General features: G+C 39.6%; 1 protein-coding gene across 1 annotated transcript in view; it reads left to right on the top strand.

The window, feature by feature from the left end:
• The window catches only part of SLC24A2 (solute carrier family 24 member 2), a 366,846-nt gene that overhangs the window by 148,309 nt on the left and 196,315 nt on the right, over window positions 1–22,222 (top strand). The window contains exon 4 of the mRNA XM_044286497.1: window positions 1,152–1,260. Coding sequence (XP_044142432.1) covers window positions 1,152–1,260 — 109 coding nt within the window. The remainder of the gene's footprint in view (window positions 1–1,151; window positions 1,261–22,222) is intronic.

The raw sequence follows: 22,222 nt of genomic DNA, 5'->3' as shown, positions 1-22,222 counted from the left end.
CCGAGATTTCTTAAATTTGTCCTGGTCCTTAAAGGTCACCTGTCATCAACTTTATTCTGCCCATATAATGGCAGCATAAAGTAGAGACCGGTGAGTCTCACCGGTCATGAAGTACAATATGTGACGAGAAAACAACAGAATGGCCCAGATAAGTAAGAGCATTTTAAAGTTATCACCCCATAATGTGACACATGTCAGATTTGCTAAAAAATGGCCTGGTCCTTAAGGTGAAAAATGTCTGGGTCCTTAAGGTGTTAAGGTGAAAAGTGTCTTGAAGGGGTTAATAAACTTTTGTTTTGGCTTCCTTTGGTGTTTTGCCTTTTCTGCGAGATGTTCGGGGGTTCTCCTGATCATGACTCAGTTGTGATATATTCAGGGGTTCTAGTAACCCCTGAACATTACAACATGAGTTTCACTTTTTGAACTGAATTAATTAAATAAATGAACTTTTTGATAATATTCTAATGTATTGAGATGTGTGTATGCATGTATATATGTGTGTGTATATATATATATATATATATATATATTTAAAAAAATGTCACAATATTAATAACAGATAATTTGACTCCAGCTCCATCCAAAACTATCTAAGACTCCGACTCCACAGACCTGCTCTAAACAATGGAACTCCGGTCTGCAATAATTATACTCATTCCACCTGAGAGGTAGGCTAACAGGGGGGAGTCCTGCACCTCTCATGCCAATGTTGCCCAAGTTGTCACATTGTCTACTGATGGGGAACCCATGATTGTGATAATTCCTTTATTTATACTCCCTTTTTTCATCAGCAGACAGTGAGTGACACTGGCATGAGAGTTGTGGGACTCAGGTTTTGAGCTTACCCCTGTTAGTCTGCCTCTCAGATGGAATGAGTATATTGCAGATTTGGTATGCAAGCATAGTGCCTTAGTTCTACTGAGTTTTCATTTTTTTTCCAGAGGGTTATCACAAACATTATAGTTAAATGACAAATATCACTCTGTTAAAACTGTAGACCTAGATCTGAAACTGGTTCTTAATTCAAGAAAAATCTTCCCGCTCACCCCCTACAAATATTTGCAGAGCAGTGCAGAGGTTACAGATCATTCATAATTGTATTGATTGACAAAAAATTCCTATTTTCTATGTTTTCATTATTGTTTTTATAGACAAAACCAAGGTTACAGCGAGGTGGCAGCTCAGCATCACTGCATAACAGTCTGATGAGGAATAGTATCTTCCAGCTAATGATTCACACACTCGATCCTCTTTCTGAAGGTATGTCAGATTTATATGTATTGGCGTTGTTGCACAAGCTATTATTCATTGACAGCATATTTACAGTATATCTAAATATTGTTGGTTTGACTAATGAAATATTTTTAGCCAAAGTCAAAGAAGCTCTCTAATTTTTTATTAGTTATTCCAGGATGAGGCTCAAAAATATGACTCAAGAACAATGGGTGTGAATCTGGTTTAAAAGTAGTGAACTCTGTATGGTTGTAAATGCTATATACGGTATATAGCTTTAAAACTGAAAATAATGTTTAAATAAAAATCTGGTATGAATTACTTTTCATAAAAGTAAAAAACAAGATGAGAAAATGTCAATCCGTTGCTGTTGAAGCCCCTTACACTGTGATTTTGGTTTACTATTTTTCACACTGTAAACTCTAAATTTACTCTGTGGACATAAAACTACAGGAGTTTACAGTTAAAGATGATTTCTGGAATTGCGAAAATGTGATTTGGCTAACCGAAACATATTAGCTATTAGCATTAATGGCTATTTTATCTTAGTCTGTACAGGCAACTGGAAAAAAAAGCTACTCTTTTGTAGAAATCAAATGTAAGAGCAGTAGTTTGTGTCTTGTCAAGCCATACTTTGAGGGGTTAAAGGGTTTGTACCATCTCACCGCTTCCATGGCATGATGGGACAAAGCGCTGACCCTAGGTGGCCGAGCTTACGGAAACAGCTGGGTAGCCCTTCGCTCCACTGTTACCATATCTCCCATTACAGCGAATAGAAGCTCGCTGTGCACAGCAATGGGAGCTACGGAAACAGAAGGCCACCTGCTGCTTCCATAAGCCCAGCCACCTAGGGCCAGCTTCAAAGGGGTTATGCCATGACTGATGTAAAAAATAAAAATCTGACATCATATAGGACATGAAAACTTCTTTCTAACAAAGCTAGAACCAACCAAAGCTTTTTTTCCTTTGGCAAAGACACATGATGGCTTTTTTTTTTTGTGGATTGAGTTTTAATTTTTCATATTGCTACATATAGTATAAGGTTCATTTGTTTATTGATAAACTTTTGTTCCACCAGTGTTTAATTATTTTTTTTGTATACCATGCTCTGTCTGGTATAAATAATCTGTTACTGGTATTTGTATTCTATAGTTCAGTATTATTATAGAGATGTGAAATTTATATAGTTTTATTTATGTTTGAATACCTTTTTCTGCATAAATTGTTTTATTGGAAAATTCATTTTTGGGTTGCTGCATTCTAAAAGAGCTATCATTTTAATTTATAATTTTTTCAACTGACTTTTCACCATAGTCAGGTTTTGTCTGACATAAGCGTACAAAGATACTAGCTACCAAATGTACTTTTACAGGCTGGAAAGCAAATATAACATATATATATTGGCTGGCTGAATCAACATTAAAAGGTTCAAGTAGATGTAGGGATAACAGATTTTGGTTTTTATTTAATAATTACAAAAAAACATCTAATAAAGGCTGAGTTGACATCTGCATCGACTTTTCCGCTGTTCTGTCAGAACAGCAGGAAAAAATAGATCCTGTTAAACAGATTGAATAACATATACAAACGGAACACCTTCTGTCTCTATCCTTTATTCATTGACTTGAACTGTAAAAATAAAATGGAAAGCTCCATTCTGTCACTTTTTTTCATTATTTTTGGAGTAAATAAAAATATAACAGGACAAGTTGGCAACTAAAACTGATCATTTTTTCCTGTTTTTCTGTTCCTCTGATGGTACAGGAATAAATAATGGAAAATTCAACACAGATGTGCACTGAGTCTTACATACTGTTATTAGGGCATGTTCAAACAGAAGATTTTCTACATCAATATCTGCATCACCTTACATTCCTCTCCCACTGTATTTAATTGGAATCCGCATTCTAGCTCATAAGTATGAATGAGCATGTCCATGCTTGCCACGGTTTCCATCTGGAAACTGCAGCAGATAGCCACGAATGGATTATCCTCACAGATTGGGCTAATTCCATGGGTGGATTCCGTGGCAATGCGAGCTGCAAAACGTGTCAGGAATGCAAGAGTCAAGCTCAGATTTCTGCTATAGGTTCCCTAGCAAAAATACACATTGGATTTTTCTTATGAATAAATCAGTACCACATTTAAAAGTATAACACTAACATCATGGCATCTTTCTCACCATTCAGCAACCTCTTGTTCCTGTTTCCTTTCCTGCAGGTTGTAAATGTACGGAAACCTTTAAATCTAGAAAGGGGGAGTTCATCTGTTCTCTGTGAATTTCTTTGAAACGCCTCACTGTGAGGCTCTGCCCCCAAAAAGTGTTTGATTATGATAATCCATCTTTCTATTATCTCTAGACATTTCTACAGGTTAAAACAATCCCCTGTAACAGTTAAACCCCTGTTACACTGCCTGATTTTCGTTAAAATAATCAGGAACGAGCAGAAATGCCCAATAGATTTCCGACATTTGGCCCATATAATTATGCTACTGATCAGCCAACAAACGCACACACGCAAATTGCATCATTCCTTCAGAATCGCCTATACAGAAAATGAACCCAAAATGAAAGTGGATATAGGGAAAAACTAAAAATGTAAGCACCTATCAATATGACAATGCAAATATCCAATATGAATAGGTATTTCTAACATTTTTAGCAAAGTGCGGAACGCACACGGCCGGTATCCGTGTTTTGCGGATTCTCAATTTGCGGACCGCAAAACACATACGGTTGTGTGAATGTAGCCTTACTTAGCTTTTTTGCCACTGCACTTTTACCTCTTGTGACTTGCCTTTACCTTTTTACATGGTCTCCTTGCTTCCTTGCTATTTTTTTTTTATGTGCATATCATTATATAATATTGTATATCCTTCTTGGTTCTTCTCTTTTTTCTAAAGTGATTAGCCTCCTTTTAATTTGTCATTTTGATGTAATCGTTTCATGCCATATATAAATACATTTTTATGGTTTTAATCATAATTGGATATTTGTGTGGTTATATTGATAGGCGCTTATATTCCTTCAGAAAGAAGATGCATTATTATTGGCAGCACACCTCTCATGTAATTATAAATCTGCTGCTGAAAATCAATACAACTGAGCAGGGGAGGAATTACAGATTTTTTCTCCCCAATGTGCTTTGCATTAGCCAGTGTAATTAGACCATGCAAATGAGCGCCAATCAACTCATTTATAAGTGTTTGGAGCTCATCCTACTTTAAGATCCGGCAGGTCACAGCTCAGCCTCTTTAGCTTTGTACTCTAGCTTTGTATCTCTTATCTGATTTAGGAAAATATTGAGGGTGATAACGGTGTCCTCCCAAGCATAGTCAGCAGGCAGAGGTGGTACCAGTTCTTATATGCTAATGTCATAATTGAATGGAAGTAGTAGTACAGCACAAGGAAAGAGAATGCTGGGTGAAATCAAGATGGTAATACATATCAGATAGGATGCTGCATTGAAACATGAAAGGACTCTAGAGTATGATAGACAATGTGCTAGTGCTATGGTGAAAAGTTGTTTTTAGAGTGGCATCAGGCAGAATATAGATCTAGCAGGAAGGAGAATAAGAAGTCCTTGCTTTATATTTCTCATTCCCTTTTAACACACGTCTGGCTTTGTCTCAAAAACTGCATGAAAAGCTGCCACTAAATGCTGTCACACAACCCTAAAAAGTCAGTGGCTTAAAAATGCTACGATCAGTATAATAATGCCTATAAAAACGTCATATTTGAGCCTTTCAAGGTTAAATCCTACATTAATGCTTTTTAGTTAAAATTTTCTTGTGGAAGAGCTTTTGTCATTGATTAATGACATGGATGGATTCCATATGCCCCCAAAAGCCGCCAGCAACCTGTCCTAGAATGTGAGCAGGACTGGCAAGCTGTCTAGGAGAATGAGGGGATCGGGCCTCACTACACATTATACTCTGACACTTGCATATACTATATATTGGTGAGTCTTACTGACAGGCTGCTCAGCCATGATGACATATTGTAGGTAAGATGATATTACTCCCATCTATTGTAGAGCAGTGTAGTATGTTGTGAAACCCTGTCCCTTCACTCCCGTACTTTCCAAAAAACAGATTCTCCTAAGGCACAAGGAAACCAACCACAGTCCAGATAGTTGAAGGTTGAGGTCTTTATTGCAGAATTACAACGCGTTTCGGGGAATCTCTCCCCTTCATCAGGTAAAACACTGCATATACACACTATCATACATCAAACATATATATACACACATAAATGGTCAAAAAAATGCCAAAGGTGGTTCAAGGGTGGGGAGGGGGTGGCCCCAGTGGTTATCGGTATGTTCCATTGTGTATTTAATTCAAATTTAGGTCCTTCATAACTAAATGGGAGAGGGAAGGAGGAGGTGCCCCAGGGGTCACGTGAGCATAAGCAGGGGTCACGTGATCGTATCACCGGGGGAACGGGATGCTGGCCGGCTGTAGTAGATGGGCTGGCAAGAGGGGGAAGAGAGGGCTGAATGGATTGAATGATCATGATAAAATGGCACGAGGGGGAGGCTAAAGGGGGATAAAAATTAAGATATTTGTGATACAATAATATAGTATATGGTAGAAGGGCCTGCTATAATAAGTGAGTGATATGTAAAATTGATCAAGGAAGTTATTGATAATATTAATAGGGAATCACATGGCTAAAAAGAGGGAGGAGATGTGCACATTAATAGATTCTTTGCGCAAAATGGAACATATAAATGACAACTTGAAATGAATAATGAGTAAAAGGAAAAAAACGGTCATAAATAGTCATATATAAAAAATATAGAAAAGTAATATGAATGAATGATAAAACAAAGCCCTCATTGTTCTTCATAAGTTGATTTCAAATGCCTCGTTGAGACCATGGGGATTCAAACAATTAAGTTTGTACACGCGTCTTCTTATTGTCTGGGTAGTATTGTGACAATTTGCGTGAATTTGTTCGATGGGTGTTATCCAGGAACCTGAATATTTCATCTGTGTTTGTTTAACCTGTTACATAAGGTTTGGATGGTCCAGCTAGAGGGACGCAGTTTGAGGATGCCTGGTCTAGATGTTGCTTGATTGAGCAGGTTTCCCCATAAAATTTACTGCGGAATCTAGTAGATATGCGAATAGAAGAACAGCATAAACTTTTTGGTTGGGTACACTTCAAACTTCCTGGTGGTTCCGATGGAGATATCCTATTGGGGGTACCCCTATTTTATTGTTGTATAAGTGTCGCAGTTTGATCGGGGCCAGTAGATTCTTTAGGGTTAAGGCTCTCCTGAATGTGAGTGGGGGTTGGGCAGGTAATGTTTTTTCTATATATGGATCTCTTTTGAGGATATACCAATGTTTAGAAAGGATATTCCTGATATCATTGTGGTTGCTACTGTACATGGTAATAAAGTTTGTGCCCTACACTTTTTTTTTGCCTTCGCATGTTTTTTTTAGTTACGCTGGGTTTCCACTTTCTATCTGTATTCACATGTAGACAATCTTTCTGTGAAAGAGCCTTCGCTCTATTGCAGGTTGCTTCTATAATTGTGGAGGGATAACCGTTCTGGAGAAACCTTGTGCGAATAACCTCACGCTGAGAGATAAAGTCTGTATTCAAGGAGCAGTTACATCTTATCCTCTTGAATTGGCTAAAGGGAATATTAATTTTCCACTTTTTATAGTGTGAGCTAGTGAAGTCCAAGTAGCTGTGAGAATCTACTTTTTTTTTTTTAAAAGGTGCGGGTCTCTATTGTGTTATTAATGATATTTAATTCAAGGTCTAGGTATTCAATTCTAGAAGGATCATGTTTGCCGGATAAGGTGATGCCCCAGTTAGTAGAGTTGAGGTACTCAATTAAATTTTTGATAGAGCGGGTGTCTTCATTCCATATAAATATTAAGTCATTGATATACAGTCGATAGAATATAATATTTTCTTTCCAAAAGGTAGAGCCATATATGAATACATCTTCAAATGCCCCCATAAATAAGTTTGCAAAGCTGGGCGCGAATCACGTACCCATTGCTGTCTCTCTTGTCTGTAGATAGAGTACGTCCTCGTACGTTCTTTCTCCAATCTAACCTCCTTCAGTGATGTTATCAAAGAGGTGGAGTCCCTAAGGTATGACTGCAATTTTACAGCATATTTTTGTAAAAAGACATACTGCGATAAGTTGCAAGTAAGGGAAGAGATCCCTGAGATGATGGGACGGCCTGGTGGGTTCTTTGCGTCCTTATGAATTTTGGATAAATGGTAAAATATTTCAGTTGCTGGATCTGAAATAAGGATCTAGCATCAGACCTGGCTACTAAAATCTCCACATGTCATAAGAACATTCTCAGCCACAAAGAACACCAGTCTTATTGTAAATTTGATCGGATGGTCACGTCATGAGTGATCACGCAAGAAAAAGATAGCTTAAATAAAAAGTTGCAAACTAACTAAAAAGACAAACTAACTAGGGACATGGCTGACTTTAAAACCAACAACATAAAATTTTGGCTCAAAGACCATAGTCCAAATTAACCTTCACCCGTCGAAGGTACAATCATCACCGAAACTCCAGGAGAAATCCAACCCTCCATGCCACACAGCACTAAACAATACCATACATCCACAGCTATACACAACCAAAACCACGTCCCATGCTTCCCAAATCTAATAGAACGGTCCCTTTCACTAACAGCAATAAACGCAATACCAAAGCCACTTCTTCGTCAAAACCAACTATGCATCAATCCCCTCAGAAACACCTCCCCGGGAGGACGCATACCATCCTAACCCACAGTCACTCCTTATATACTACCAAAACACACAATACTAACTCATCACCAGGGACGCCCGAGGCCGCTTTTTTCACACCAACAGCCAGTATGCCCCACTTTAGAATGACCCCGATGAACTACCCTTTGGACGGCATGAATATAGGTCAAACTGGCACTGCCACTATAGGCCTCTTTGATTAAGATATACTCTCCAGCTGTGCTCCCCTTAATTTCCCTCCTACATCATTTTTATCAACTTAATCTAAAGCCATACTAGAATCTCCTAAACAGTCCCCACTACCTTCACAAACTACTCCTGTAGATCTTGAGTTGGACTCACTTATTACTCTCCATGCTACATCCCCTACTCAACCTCTAAATACATCCTTTGCTACTGATTATCATATAAATTTTGGCATCAATTTAGGACCATCCGAAATTTTTTTATCCTTGCCTCCAATTCTCACACCTACTACAGTGTACCCCATACTGAAAATCCCCAAAACATTAAATATCACCAATTATTTTCACCCACTGGGCAAAAGACCGGCAAAAATAAAAAATGCAGAAGGGGATGTAGAGGAGGCAAAAGCAAAATGGAAAGCATAAGATCCAGAGACCCAGAGAATCAAGAAGTGAAGTTCTTCAACTTATCAACGTATGAGCTCAATGCGGAGGAAACCTCCCTCTTGTCAAAAGGCCTCTCATTCTGCCCCTCATCCAATAATGAAGTTTTTTTTATCTCTTTCTTGACCTTCACAACTTTATTAGGAAATTAACTCTCAAAAGACATTTTAGTATTTTGGAAAATACTTGGACATATTTCAACCGAACTAAGACCTCCATCTAATTTTTACCCCATGAATTAAATATCATGAATAACACATTAGAGACCCACACCTTTAAAAAAAAAAAGTAGATTCTAACAGCTACTTGGACTTCACTCGCTCACACTATAAAAAGTGGAAAATTAATATTCCCTTTAGCCAATTCAAGAGGATAAAATGTAACTGCTCCTTGAATACAGACTTTATCTCTCAGCGTGAGGTTATCCTCACAAGGTTTCTCCGGAACGGTTATCCCTCCACAATTACAGAAGCAGCCTTCAATAGAGCGAAGGCTCTTTCACAGGAAGATTGTCTACATGTGAATACAGATAGAAAGGGGAAACCCAGCGTAACAAAAAACCATGCGAAGGCAAAGAAAAGTGTGGGGCACAAACTTTAGTACCATGTACAGTAGCAACCACAATGATATCAGGAATATCCTTTCTAAACATTGGTATATCCTCAAAAGAGATCCATATATAGAGAAAAACATTACCTACCCAAACCCCACTCACATTCAGGTGAGCCTTAACCCTAAAGAATCTACTGGCCCTGAACAAACTGCGGACACATATACAACAAAAAAAGACGGGTACCCCCAATAGGATATCTCCCTCGGAACCAACAGGAAGTTTGAAGTGTAACCAACCAAAATGTTTATGCTGTTCTTCTATTTGCACATCTACTAGATTCTGCAGTAAAATTAATGGGGAAACCTTCTCAATCAAGCAATATCTAGACTGTGGATCAAGCAATGTCATCTACCAATTGGAATGCCCGTGTGGGTTACAATACATAGGGCGGACCATCCAAACCTTACGTAACAAGTAAAAAAAAACACAGATCAAATATAAAAAAGAAGTTTTTATAGCATAGCGTTTCCAGACCTGCCACAGACCATCACCAGGGCCTTTATTCAGGTTTTTGGATTATACCCATCGAACAAATCCACACAAATTGTCACAATACTACCCAGACAATAAGGAAACGTGAGATGTTCTGGATGTACAAACTTAATTGTTTGAATCCCCATGGTCTCAACGAGGCATTTGAAATTAACTTCTGAAGAACTGTGACAGCCTTATGTTTTTTTTTATTTAATCATATTACTTTTCAATATTTTTAACTATGTGAATTTTTTTTAATCGGTAGAATATTATTGCTTATTTATTTATATTTATTTATAATTATAGTTTTATATGTAATCCTAACACCTTATACTATTAGTATTTTATGACTATTATAATATGACTATTTATGACTGTTTTCCTTTTACTCATTATTTATTTCAAGTTGTCCTTTATATGTTCCATTTTATGCAAAGAATCTATTAATGTGCACATCTCCTCCCTCTTTTTAGCCATGTGATTCCCTATTAATATTATCAATAACTTACTTCCTTGTTCAATATTACATACCACTCACTTATTATAGTGGCCCTTCTACCATATATTATATTATTGTATCACAAATATCCAAATTTTTATCCCCCTTTCCCTCCCCCTCGTGCCATTTTATCATTATCATCCAATCCATTCAACCCTCTCTTCCCCCTCTTGCCAGCCCATCTAATACAGCCGTCCGCCGTCCCGTTCCCCTGGTGTTACGATCGCGTGACCGCAACTTGCACTCATGTGACCCCGGGGCACCTCCTCCTTTCCTGTCCCATTTAGTTATGAAGGACCTCGGGCCCGGCCATACATTCTTGCCACAAGCCCAGCCCTGAGCGTTCTGTTACCTAGCTACCAAGCACCACATGCTGCCGAGCGCAGTAACGTTATCGGAACTCCGGCTTTCTGAACCATCGTCTCAGGACTTCGGGACATAATTTTTTCAGCAATAAACAATTTTTTTCAGCATACACCACTTGTACCACCAATGTAACCTTGAAAACACATGATATATTGACTTTTATATAAATTTGAATTAAATACACAATGGAACATACTGATCACCCCTGGGACCACCACCTCCCCACCCTTGAACCCCCTTTTGGCGTGTTTTTTTTTTACCATATATATATATTTATGTATATATATGTTTGATGTACAAACCGGATTCCAAAAAAGTTGGGACACTAAACAAATTGTGAATAAAAACTGAATGCAATGATGTGGAGATGGCAAATGTCAATATTTTATTTGTAATAGAACGTAGATGACAGATCAAACGTTTAATCCCAGTAAATGTATTATTTTAAAGAAAAAATACGTTGATTCAAATTTTCACGGTGTCAACAAATCCCCCAAAAGTTGGGACAAGTAGAGGCTGGAAAAAGTAAATTTGAGCATAACGAAGAGCTGGTGTCACGGAAGGTGTGCAGGAAACTAGAAAACACAAAATGCAAATACGACTGACTGGATCCAAAACTAAGGAACAAAAAGGGAGAGCCCTGCATCAGGCCTGGCTCTCTCCCTTACTGCTCAGCCTATGCAAAAATCCCAATGGTAGATGATCGCATATCCTCGTACCTCGACTGTATAACACCTGGACACCCTATAATAGTGAGGGGACACGACCACCGGCTCCCTACACTAGATACGGAGGGAGTCAGGGTCACCTGGGATCCAGCAAACAGAAAAACACAAATAAATGAACAAAACTTATCTTGTAGAAGACTCAGAAGTAGGAACAGCATGCACACACTCCAGGAAGTTGTATAAACCGCAAAGTGATGCACTATGGGAAAAGGATTTAAAGGGATGCAATCAGTGCAACTACATGACAGCTGAGAGAGGCTAACGAGATGAGAAAATGAAAGCAAAACAAAGGAACCTCAAGGAGGAGGTTCTAGACGTCTGTCAGAGCTTCTCAGATGTCTGGTGGTGACAGCTGGAAGACCAATTAACACTAATTAGGTCAATTGGCAACATGATTGGGTATAAAAAGAGCTTTTTAGAGTGGCAGTGTCTCTCAGAAGCCAAAATGGGTAGAGGATCACCAATTCCCACAATGTTGTGCAGAAAGATAGTGGAGCAATATCAGAAAGGTGTTACCCAGCGAAAAATTGCAAAGACTTTGCATCTATCATCATCAACTGTGCATAACAGCATCCGAAGATTCTGAGAATCTGGAACAATCTCTGTGCGTAAGGGTCAAGGCCGTAAAACCATACTGGATGCCCGTGATCTCCGGGCCCTTAAACGACACTGCACCACAAACAGGAATGCTACTGTAAAGGAAATCACAGAATGGGCTCAGGAATACTTCCAGAAACCATTGTCAGTGAACACAATCCACCGTGCCATCCGCCGTTGCCAGCTGAAACTCTACAGTGCAAAGAAGAAGCCATTTCTAAGCAAGATCCACAAGCTCAGGCGTTTTCACTGGGCCAGGGATTATTTAAAATGGAGTGTGGCAAAATGGAAGACTGTTCTGTGGTCAGACGAGTCACGATTCGAAGTTCTTTTTGGAAATCTGGGACGCCATGTCATCCGGACCAAAGAGGACAAGGACAACCCAAGTTGTTATCAACGCTCAGTTCAGAAGCCTGCATCTCTGATGGTATGGGGTTGCATGAGTGCATGTGGCATGGGCAGCTTGCATGTCTGGAAAGGCACCATCAATGCAGAAAAATATATTCAGGTTCTAAAACAACATATGCTCCTATCCAGTCGTCATCTCTTTCAGGGAAGACCCTGCATTTTTCAACAAGATAATGCCAGACCACATTCTGCATCAATCACAACATCATGGCTGCGTAGGAGAAGGATCCGGGTACTGAAATGGCCAGTCTGCAGTCCAGATCTTTCACCCATAGAGAACATTTGGCGCATCATAAAGAGGAAGGTGCAACAAAGAAGGCCCAAGACGATTGAACAGTTAGAGGCCTGTATTAGACAAGAATGGGAGAGCATTCCTATTTCTAAACTTGAGAAACTGGTCTCCTCGGTCCCCAGACGTCTGTTGAGTGTTGTAAGAAGAAGGGGAGATGCCACACAGTGGTGAAAATGGCCTTGTCCCAAATTTTGGGGTATTTTTTGACACCATGAAATTCTGATTCAACATATTTTTCCCTTAAAATGGTACATTTTCTCAGTTTAAACTTTTGTTCCGTGATTTATGTTCTATTCTGAATAAAATATTAGAAGTTGGCACCTCCACATCACTGCATTCAGTTTTTATTCACGATTTGTATAGTGTCCCAACCTTTTTGGAATCCGGTTTGTATGATAGTGTGTATATCTGGACCGTGGTTTCCTTGCGCCGTAGGAGAATATGGTTTTTGGAAAGTTTGCATCTTCCTGGGAATTTCAGGCATCTCTGATAGGAAGACCTCCATTCGCGGCTGCAGAGCAATTGACATCTGGATTCCAGTAAACATCTTGATAAGCTTTATCTAGAGTTGTGCCTACAGGTATCACAACTTTGCAAGGTGAGCATTATTCTAGAAACAATACTTACCTGTTCTGTACGGTATTTCCCTATAGTGCGCCTTTCTGTCTAACAGCACTAACTACGCCTGTGGATTTGATCCTTTACTCCCTTAGGCAGCTCTGCAAGTGGTGGCAACCAGTCTTGCTCACTTTGCAGGACAAGTGGCTTGCGACCATTTTTAATTATTCCTAGAGAACCCCTTTAAGGTATCTTGATGAATTTAAACTTGATGCTTATCCTTACGATGTCCAAATTTTCTGGTAAGACATCTAGATGAATTTGTAGAAAGTGCATTATAAAAGACAGGTGGCACCTCATTTATTTTTATAAAGCATGAGTGTTTCTGCAACTTTAAAGCGGTTTTGCGAGATTTTTATACTGATGACCTATCCTCAGTAGGCTTGAGCGAATCGAGCTTCCGAGGATAGAGCCAAAGTCAATTCGTTCAAAAACTTCATTTGAAATGCCGTTTCCATAAAGCATTAAAATGTATTGGCGCTCTGGAAGGAAACTTCATCTCGGACGAAGTTGCGAAAGACTTTGGTGAATGATCCTGATATTCCTATCTGCTTATTTAAAAACATTTTTAAAAAGGAATCCGAAGTCAGTTTTGGTACTGGCTGGTACCTTGGTACCGAACTCAACTTCAGATTCCTATGTTAGAATGGTTTTAAATAAGCAGATAGCAATACCGAAGTTATTTTCTGAAGTCTCGCGCAACTTCGGGCTAGACCAAGTTTCTTCCACTGAGCCAATACATTTTAATGCTGTACGAAAACAGCATTTCAAACAAAGTTTTAGAAATAATCAAACAAAAAAACATTCAGACTTTATAGCCTCAATCCATTTCTGTGAAAGACCAAAGGTTTCAGAACAGTTTTCACACTTTGGATATAAAGAAGTAAAATCTAAGTGATTAAAGAAAAGATCCTATTATGCCCTCATACCCATATATAGTTTCTCAGATTAGACACCTGTCACATAGTGAAAGTGCCACACAGTTTTTTACATTCAAAAACACCTCCATGCAGTTTTCCATCAAAATGCGATGTTTAAAAAAAACACCTACAAATACAGGTTGTAGCTAGATGACTAACCCAAGCAAAGCCCCAAACTAGCAACACCTAAAAAATCAAGATGTAAAGAGTTCATACCTGCCACTTTTGCCTTATTGCTCATGCTCATACAGTCCTGACCAAAAGTTTAAGACCACTTGAAAAATGGCAAAAAATCATATTTTACATTGTTGGATCTTAAAAAGGTTTCAAGTAGAGCTTCAACATGCAACAAGAAGAAATGAGAGTGAGACAAAACATTTTTTGAGCATTCAATTAATTGAAAATAACGATTAAACTGAAACAGACAGTTTTTTTTAGCTGATCCAAATTTTAGGACCACATGCCTTTTAAAAGGCCAAATCTGTACAAAGATGTGGATTCATTGTCATTTTCTGTCAGGTAGTCACACGTTGTGTTGGCAAAGGCAAAAAAACTCTCCCTTTTTGAACGTGGTCGGGTTGTTGAACTGCATAAGCAGGGTCTCTCACAGCGCGCCATCACTGCTGAGGTGGAACGCAGTAAGACAGTCATTTGGAATTTCTTAAATGATCCTGAGGGTTATAGAACAAAAGAGTCAAGTGGAAGACCCAACAAAAATGTCATCAGCACTGAGTCTGAGGATCCAATTGGCTGTCCGTCAAGACACTGGACGATCCTCGAACCAAATGAAGGCCCTTACTGGTGCTGACTGCAGCCCCATAACCATTAGACAGCATCTGAGACTGAAGGGCTTTAAAAACAAAAAACGTCTTCAAAGATCTCGTCTCCTTGAACGCCACAGAACTGAGCACCAAACATGCGACATTCAAAGGTGGAAGAAACTTTTATTCTCTAAATTTTTACCTTGATGGTCCTGATGGTTTCCAACGTTACTGGCATGACAAGCAGATCCCACCTGAGATGTTTTCTACGCGCCACAGTGGAGAGGGCGCCATAATGGTCTGGGGTGCTTTTTCCTATAGTGGAACAATGGAGCTTCAGAAAGTGCAGGGGCGTCAAATGGCCGCTGGCTATGTCCAGATGTTGCAGAGAGCATTCCTCATGACTGAGGGCCCTCGTCTGTGTGGTAACGACTGGGTTTTTCAACAGGGCAACGCTACAGTACACAATGCCCGCCGGACAAGGGACTTCTTCCAGGAGAATAACATCACTCTTTTGGCCCATCCTGCGTGTTCCCCTGATCTAAATCCAATTGAGAACCTTTGGGGATGGATGGCAAGGGAAGTTTACAAAAATGGACAACAGTTCCAGACAGTAGATGGCCTTCGTGCGGCCGTCTTCACCACTTGGAGAAATGTTCACACTCACCTCATGGAAACGCTTGCATCAAACAAATTTTTGAAGTGATAAACAATAACGACAGAGCTACTCATTACTGAATTCATTTTTGAAGTTGGATTTCTGTTTTGGGGGGGTTTCATTTTTTTTTTGGAGGTGTGGTCCTAAACTTTTGATCAGCTGAAAAACAACCTATTTCAGTTTATTCGTTGTTTTCATTAAATTGAATGCTCAAAAAAATGTTTTGTCTCACTCCCATTTCTTCTTGTTGCATGTTGAAGCTCTTCTTGGAATCTTGTTAAGATCCAGCCATGCGAAATATGATTTTTCAAGTGGTCTTAAACTTTTGATCAGGACTGTATATACAAAATCATCCAAACTAATAAGCCAAAACTCTCAGCGATCTGGATGTTAAAACATTCAAGTTAACAAATGGCCTGATTAGGCACAGTGGGGGGAAGGTGATTAGATATGCAGCTCATCACCACAGCCAGATGGCTTATATTCTCTCTGATTGATAAGGGGGCGGATACCGTGAACAAAATTTTGAGGTAAATGGAAGACTACACAGGGTTGGTGACAGTAACATGCTATTTTTCTTCCTGCTCTCACTTGCAGCTTCCCCCTTCCCTGCACAGACACAGAACAAGGTATAACTTTTCTTCCTGCTCCCCAACATGAAATGAGTGCTGCTCCATAAATACTGCAGCTATGACTTTGATTCTGGTATCACTTAAAAGCTAATATTCTCGGATTTAAATATTCACCAATCTTTTAAAGTCATGACATATAAACCATCTCCTTGGTAGTGAAAGGTGAATGGCTTGACTTTTACAACATGGTCTTATTTTTGCATTGGGACCCGTTTGTAATACCCAAGGCCCCTTAGTCTGGGTGACCCAGATGTAAGCAATGTATACACAATGCATTTATTTATTTCTGATATTTGGCTGCATATTCCGCAGTGCTGTGCAGAGATTGTCACCATTCATTTTGGTCCCTGTCCCCATTGGGCTCCCAATTTTTAATTTCCCTATACCAGACACAAACACACTAAGGTCAGTTGCATAGGAATCACTGTATTTTTGGAGTATTGGAGAAAACTGGAATCCGTGGTGTTTACACTACACTCACTTGAAATACTATGTATATACTATACAATTTTTTTATACACCAGTTTTAATTTAAGCTGCACTGGAGTATGATGTGCCTAATATATTAACATGCACATGCTTCTCAATAAATCTGGTACAACTTTGGCCTTACATCTTATATCTTTGGCCCCTGCGCCAGTCATATAAGTATATTAAAGGGCTTCTGCAGATTTGTACCTATGGCTGACCTGTTACATGTGCACTTGGCAGCTGAAGGCATCTGTGTTGGTCCCATGTTCATATGTGCCTGCTGGTGTTGAGCGAATCGAGGTTGACAAAATGGACTTCTATACGAATTTCAGGAATACATTGATTTGCCACAAAGGCAAATTTTCTTGTGCTTCTGGGTAACGAATCAATTGTTCATAATATGGCATTTAAAAAAAAATCATACTCATCGCATTCATTTGCCTTCAAAAAGTCCACCAGTGGCCATCTTGATTGAAGATGCCCCACGAAAAATCTTGTGTGCGGTGATGTATGACGTCACCACATCGTCCAGTGTGATGGCATCATCACGCAGCGTGTGAGATTTTGTGCTAGATTTTCAATCAAGATGACCGTGGCGGACTCTTCTCATTTAAATGGATGAGTGAGTGAGTATTTTTCATTTTAACTTTTTTTTTTAAACAGATTAACCCCTGACAGCCCTCAATGGTCATCTCAGATGCCGCGATCAGCGATGAATGCGGAATCTGTAAGGTTCAATGACAGGGTTCGCTACTCACAAAGAAATGTGCTTCATAACGAAGTCATTCATGACAAAGTGAATTTCTTTGTGAAATTCGCCAAAGCAGCCGAAACTAATTTTTGAGAACGTTGCTCATCTCTAGTGCCTGCATTGCTGAGAAAAATTATTATCCTTATTGAAAGATCAGACACTTTAAAATGAGTTATGAGAGAGTTTTCCAAATTTCTGATTCTCGATTTAATAGGTGTAGATTTATAGATGAATAGTATCCTAGAAGCAATAAGTCAGTGCACATTCTATATTGTGAAATAACACTAGTATTATAGAAAGTGTATGCTGGGTCAAGTTACACCTCTTACTGGAGGTAAGGGGTTAGGCCAAGAATTTGGCATGGGGGGTAAGGTGCCGTTTCAATTTTTTCTTCAGGTAGCACAAAGGCTATGTGCTTACCTGCCCCTGGCCACAAAGCACTGAGGGAAGGGGGGCCCAAGCTGAACTCTTGCACCCAGGGGCGTAGCTAAAGGCACATGGAGTTCAGCTTTGGTACCCCTTCCCTCAGTGCTTTGTGGCCAGGGGCAGGAAAGCACATAGCCTTTATGCTGCCTGAGGCTAAAATTAACTCGGCAACCCCCCCTTTCCCCATGCCAAATTCTTGACCTAACCCCTTCCCTCCAGCCAGAGGTGTAACTTGACCATCAAGCACTTTCTATAATCCTGGTGTCTTTTTATGCAGCACAAGGCTCTTTTCGTCCCTCTCAGGTCCTGGGCCTGGTAGCGACTTTTACCTTTGCACCCCTATAGCTAAGCCCCTGTGGAGCACTATAGCTAGGGTGAAAGTGGGGAGCTGAAATTCCCAACAAGTTCCATGTACCTTTTAGAAGAATACTAATGCATTGTTTGTCTTTCATCACTGTTTGTCACTTACAGTGTCTGACAAACGTGAGTAGACCCCTGACATTTTTGTAAATATTTGATTCTGTCTTTTCATGGGACAACACTAAAGATTTGACACTTTAATACAAAGTAGTGTACAAGCTTGTATAACAGTGTATACTGACTGACTACTTTACATCAAAGTGTCATATCTTCAGTCCCATAGATATAATAAAATATTTGCAAAAATGAGGGATACTGTATATTTTTACAGATCCATGACATGTGATGAATTACATATATGACATATACATTGCACATTTTACAGCAGCAAAGCATCTTGGGAAAGTGTGTACCATTTTGTCAACTATGAACTGGAATGGAGTTCTATGTAAAGAACATGTTTGAGCTTTTCTTCATCCTATACAGTTCTCACATTTTAATCGTAGCTTTGAGTAAAGTTTGTTTGCATAATGTCATGTGAACGTTAATCACTAATGTTTCCAAACATACAGTATGTGTAATGTCCTAACTCATAAGTATCAGTAGTAATAAGTCAGAGCATCTGGTCTTATGGACGTGTATAATTTTTTTTCTTGAAGGTATTTTGCTATTTATCTGACTGGCTTTCTCAATTAGAATGGCTTGTACAAGAAATCGTCAGCATTAAATACTGGTGACTGATGTTTCAGTCATGGAGGTAACATGTTGATTGCATTTGCATGACTGTAGCAATTAGCTGTGATTAAACTGCCTCCTGAAGAGAGTTGTTACACAGCTAATGGCATCATTCATGCAAATGCAATCAACCTCTTACCTCCACCACTGTAACACAAGTCACCAATGTTTAATGCCAGAGATTTCTTGTACAAGCTATTCTAACTGACAAAGCCAGTTGGATGACTAGCAAAACATCTTCAAGAAAAAAAAGTACAAGTCCATTTTATGTGACTTATTACTACTGATATACCATGGCCTTAATGAATGAATGAGAACCTTCACTGACATAACTCATAAGTCTTCATTTGTGCATTGGTTGTTATGTTGATCTTAGTGGAAAAATGTGTTCACTGTGCCTTTGGGTAGCATGATGATAAAATATTTAATTTCACAACAGGGACAGTATCCTGTTGGAAGAGATTTGACAGTAATGCCATAAATGACTGCATTGTCAAATAATAGAAGAGGATTAAATATACATGACAGGGGATACATTAGTATTTTGCAGACAGTTCTTTCACCCTGGGTGGTGTTCTCAGCCTGGGTTCTCTCATTCACTTGGGTTCGCTGACCTTTCTGTTGCACTTTCCACTCCCCTATTCTTATCATTAAAAATTAATAATTTCAGGTCCTATTTTTTATCTCATTACATGTATAATTGGCTAAATGCTTTTTGCGTGTCCTGTAGAGCTAGAGCAGTGTGAACAACAAATGCAGGAAATCATTGACTGAAAAATGTTCCTTCACAAAGTAAGCAAGAAAATAGCAGCTGTGATGCAATTAAATACCTTTTTATATGTATGTCAGGCGTGAAGACTTTACTCATTATACTGTGATTTAATGTATACTTTCCACTATTCCAAGCAAGCTATTATTAGAACAGCTCTTTCATAGGATCCAATATATTGTAATCTTATCTTACAAAGAATAGTCATTTTGAGTAGGGGGGGGATTACTGATGTAGATTGCAACAATTTATGAGAAAACAAAATATTGAAAACTGTGCAATATTTATGAATAGTGTGGATCCTGGGTATGATGCATTTTTAGTACTAAAGTTCCTCTGGATCTCTTGACTACACTGGGGATAAACAGGTGCTCATGAGGCAAAGTGAGGCGGTGGCAAAACTGCAAGGGCGCGGCAAGTTAGGGTACTTTTACAGTTGCGTCAAAGTTTTCCAGTATTGAGTTCCGTCCAAGGGGCACAATACCGGAAAAAAACTGATCAGTCTTATCCTAATGCATTCTGAATGGAAAGCAATCCGTTCAGGATGCATCAGGATGTCTTTCAGTCCTTTTACGGTATTTGGACAGAGAAAAAACCGCAGTATGCTGCATTTTTCTCTCCGGCCCAAAATCCCGAACACTTGCCGGAATGCCGGAGCCAGCATTTCTTTCCATTGGAATATATTAGTGCCAGAATTTGCCGCATTGACGGAGCCGGTCTTCCGGTCTGCCATGCGCAGACCTTTAAAAATGTAAAAAAAATAAAAAATACTGGATATGTTTTTCTGGATGACACCTGAAAGACGGATCCAGTATTGCAATGCATTCGTGAAACAGATCCGCATCAGGATCCGTCTGCAAATGGTTTCCGTTTGCATACAGATGGCCGGATCCGGTAGGTAGTTGCGGCGATTGAACTTCCTGCCGGAATCCAGCAATGCAAGTGTGAAAGTACCCTTAGCCTCCTGCCTTGCACTCCTTCACAGCCTGGAATCAGTTATGTCAGTGCGCTCTCCTCCCCATAAAGCTTTTCTGCCTGCTCTAGCAGAGCAGGAAGCTGAAGCCCCTCCCACCTGCCATGGCCGTTCTGCTGAGTGTTCAGGGAGAGCACTTGGAGGGCCTGCCAGCACCTCCTGCCTCCTGCAGAAAGCTTCAGTCGGAAGGAACATGAGGGGGATGGGAGGCTCCAGAAGTTGAAGCAGCTGTTCTACCTGGACTTCTTTTCTGACAGACTTCATTTGCCTGCAGGAATGTTAAGTGTATACATGTGTGTAAGTGTGTCTATTGTGTATAAATATATATATCTATATACAGATTATCATAAAAGTAGGAGACCACTATCCGGCGCTGCTGGCATATAGGTCAGTCCTTAGGTTTAGTAATATTATTTTATTAAAGTCGACGCGTTTCAAGGGCGAAGTGCCCCCTTCGTCAGGACAATTTACATTTCTGTAAATTGTCCTGACGAAGGGGGCACTTCACCCTTGAAACGCGTTGACTTTAATAAAATAATATTACTAAACCTATGGACTGACCTATATGCCAGCAGATAGTGGTCTCCTACTTTTATGATAATTTGCATACCAATTTTCCTGGAACTATCGAGACAGGAAGAGGACCAGGCAGTAGCACGGCATCCCCTGAAGTTGGTGGGGATAGCATATATAGCTGTTGTAACTCCTCACAACAGCATTCGGTAAGCGAAGTACGCACCTAATATTATACTGTTTATAAGGCGGTACCACACATGAGGCGCTGTGTTTTTTGTCTTTTTCTTGTATATATATATATATATATATATATATATATATATATATATATATATATATATATATAGTGGGGTTTTGCTCAATAGACAGGCTAGCGGACGCAGTATAGAGGCAATCACAAAGTCTTTAACTTAAACAGTTCGGTGTTTATTCACACATAAGGAAAAACAAAATGACCGTTCACAGTCTTGGTGTTTGTTCACACCATGCAATGTCCATAGAACAAAATCGTCACCTGGTTACCAGTTTTCCACCTGCAGTCCACAGCACGCTTTAGGGGCCTGTTTCCCAGCATCCACAGCACAAATTCACAGAAACTCCCCAGCTTCTCTGTTAGATGGAGGATAAACCACCACGAGCTGAGACTGCTGGCTGGGTTTTATATAAGCCAGAAAAGACCCGGTCTGGAGCGTGGGGAGCAGCCACCCACCCAGCACTTTGGCTACTCCCAGTAAGAGCCTGCCTGAATCGGCTTTACAGCCATACTAACAACAAACAGTGTCAGTCAGCACTAGGGGTAATTTATCAAACTGGTGTAAAGTAGAACTGTCTTAGTTGTCAATAGCAACCAATCGGATTCCACCTTTTATTTTCCAAAGGAGCTGTCCAAAATGAGAGGAGGAATCTGATTGGTTGCTAGGGGCAACTAAGCCAGTTCTACTTTACACCAGTTTAACAAATGACCCCCACTGTGCTGTATATATTGTCTGCAGTGGCTTGCTGTGCAACAAATGGTATTCCAGCACATAAC

This window comes from Bufo gargarizans, chromosome 1 (assembly GCF_014858855.1).
Source record: "Bufo gargarizans isolate SCDJY-AF-19 chromosome 1, ASM1485885v1, whole genome shotgun sequence".
In the NCBI taxonomy this organism is placed as follows: Eukaryota; Metazoa; Chordata; class Amphibia; order Anura; family Bufonidae; genus Bufo; species Bufo gargarizans.
Note: the sequence above shows the minus strand (reverse complement) of the source record. Positions and strands in the feature narration are given on the sequence as shown.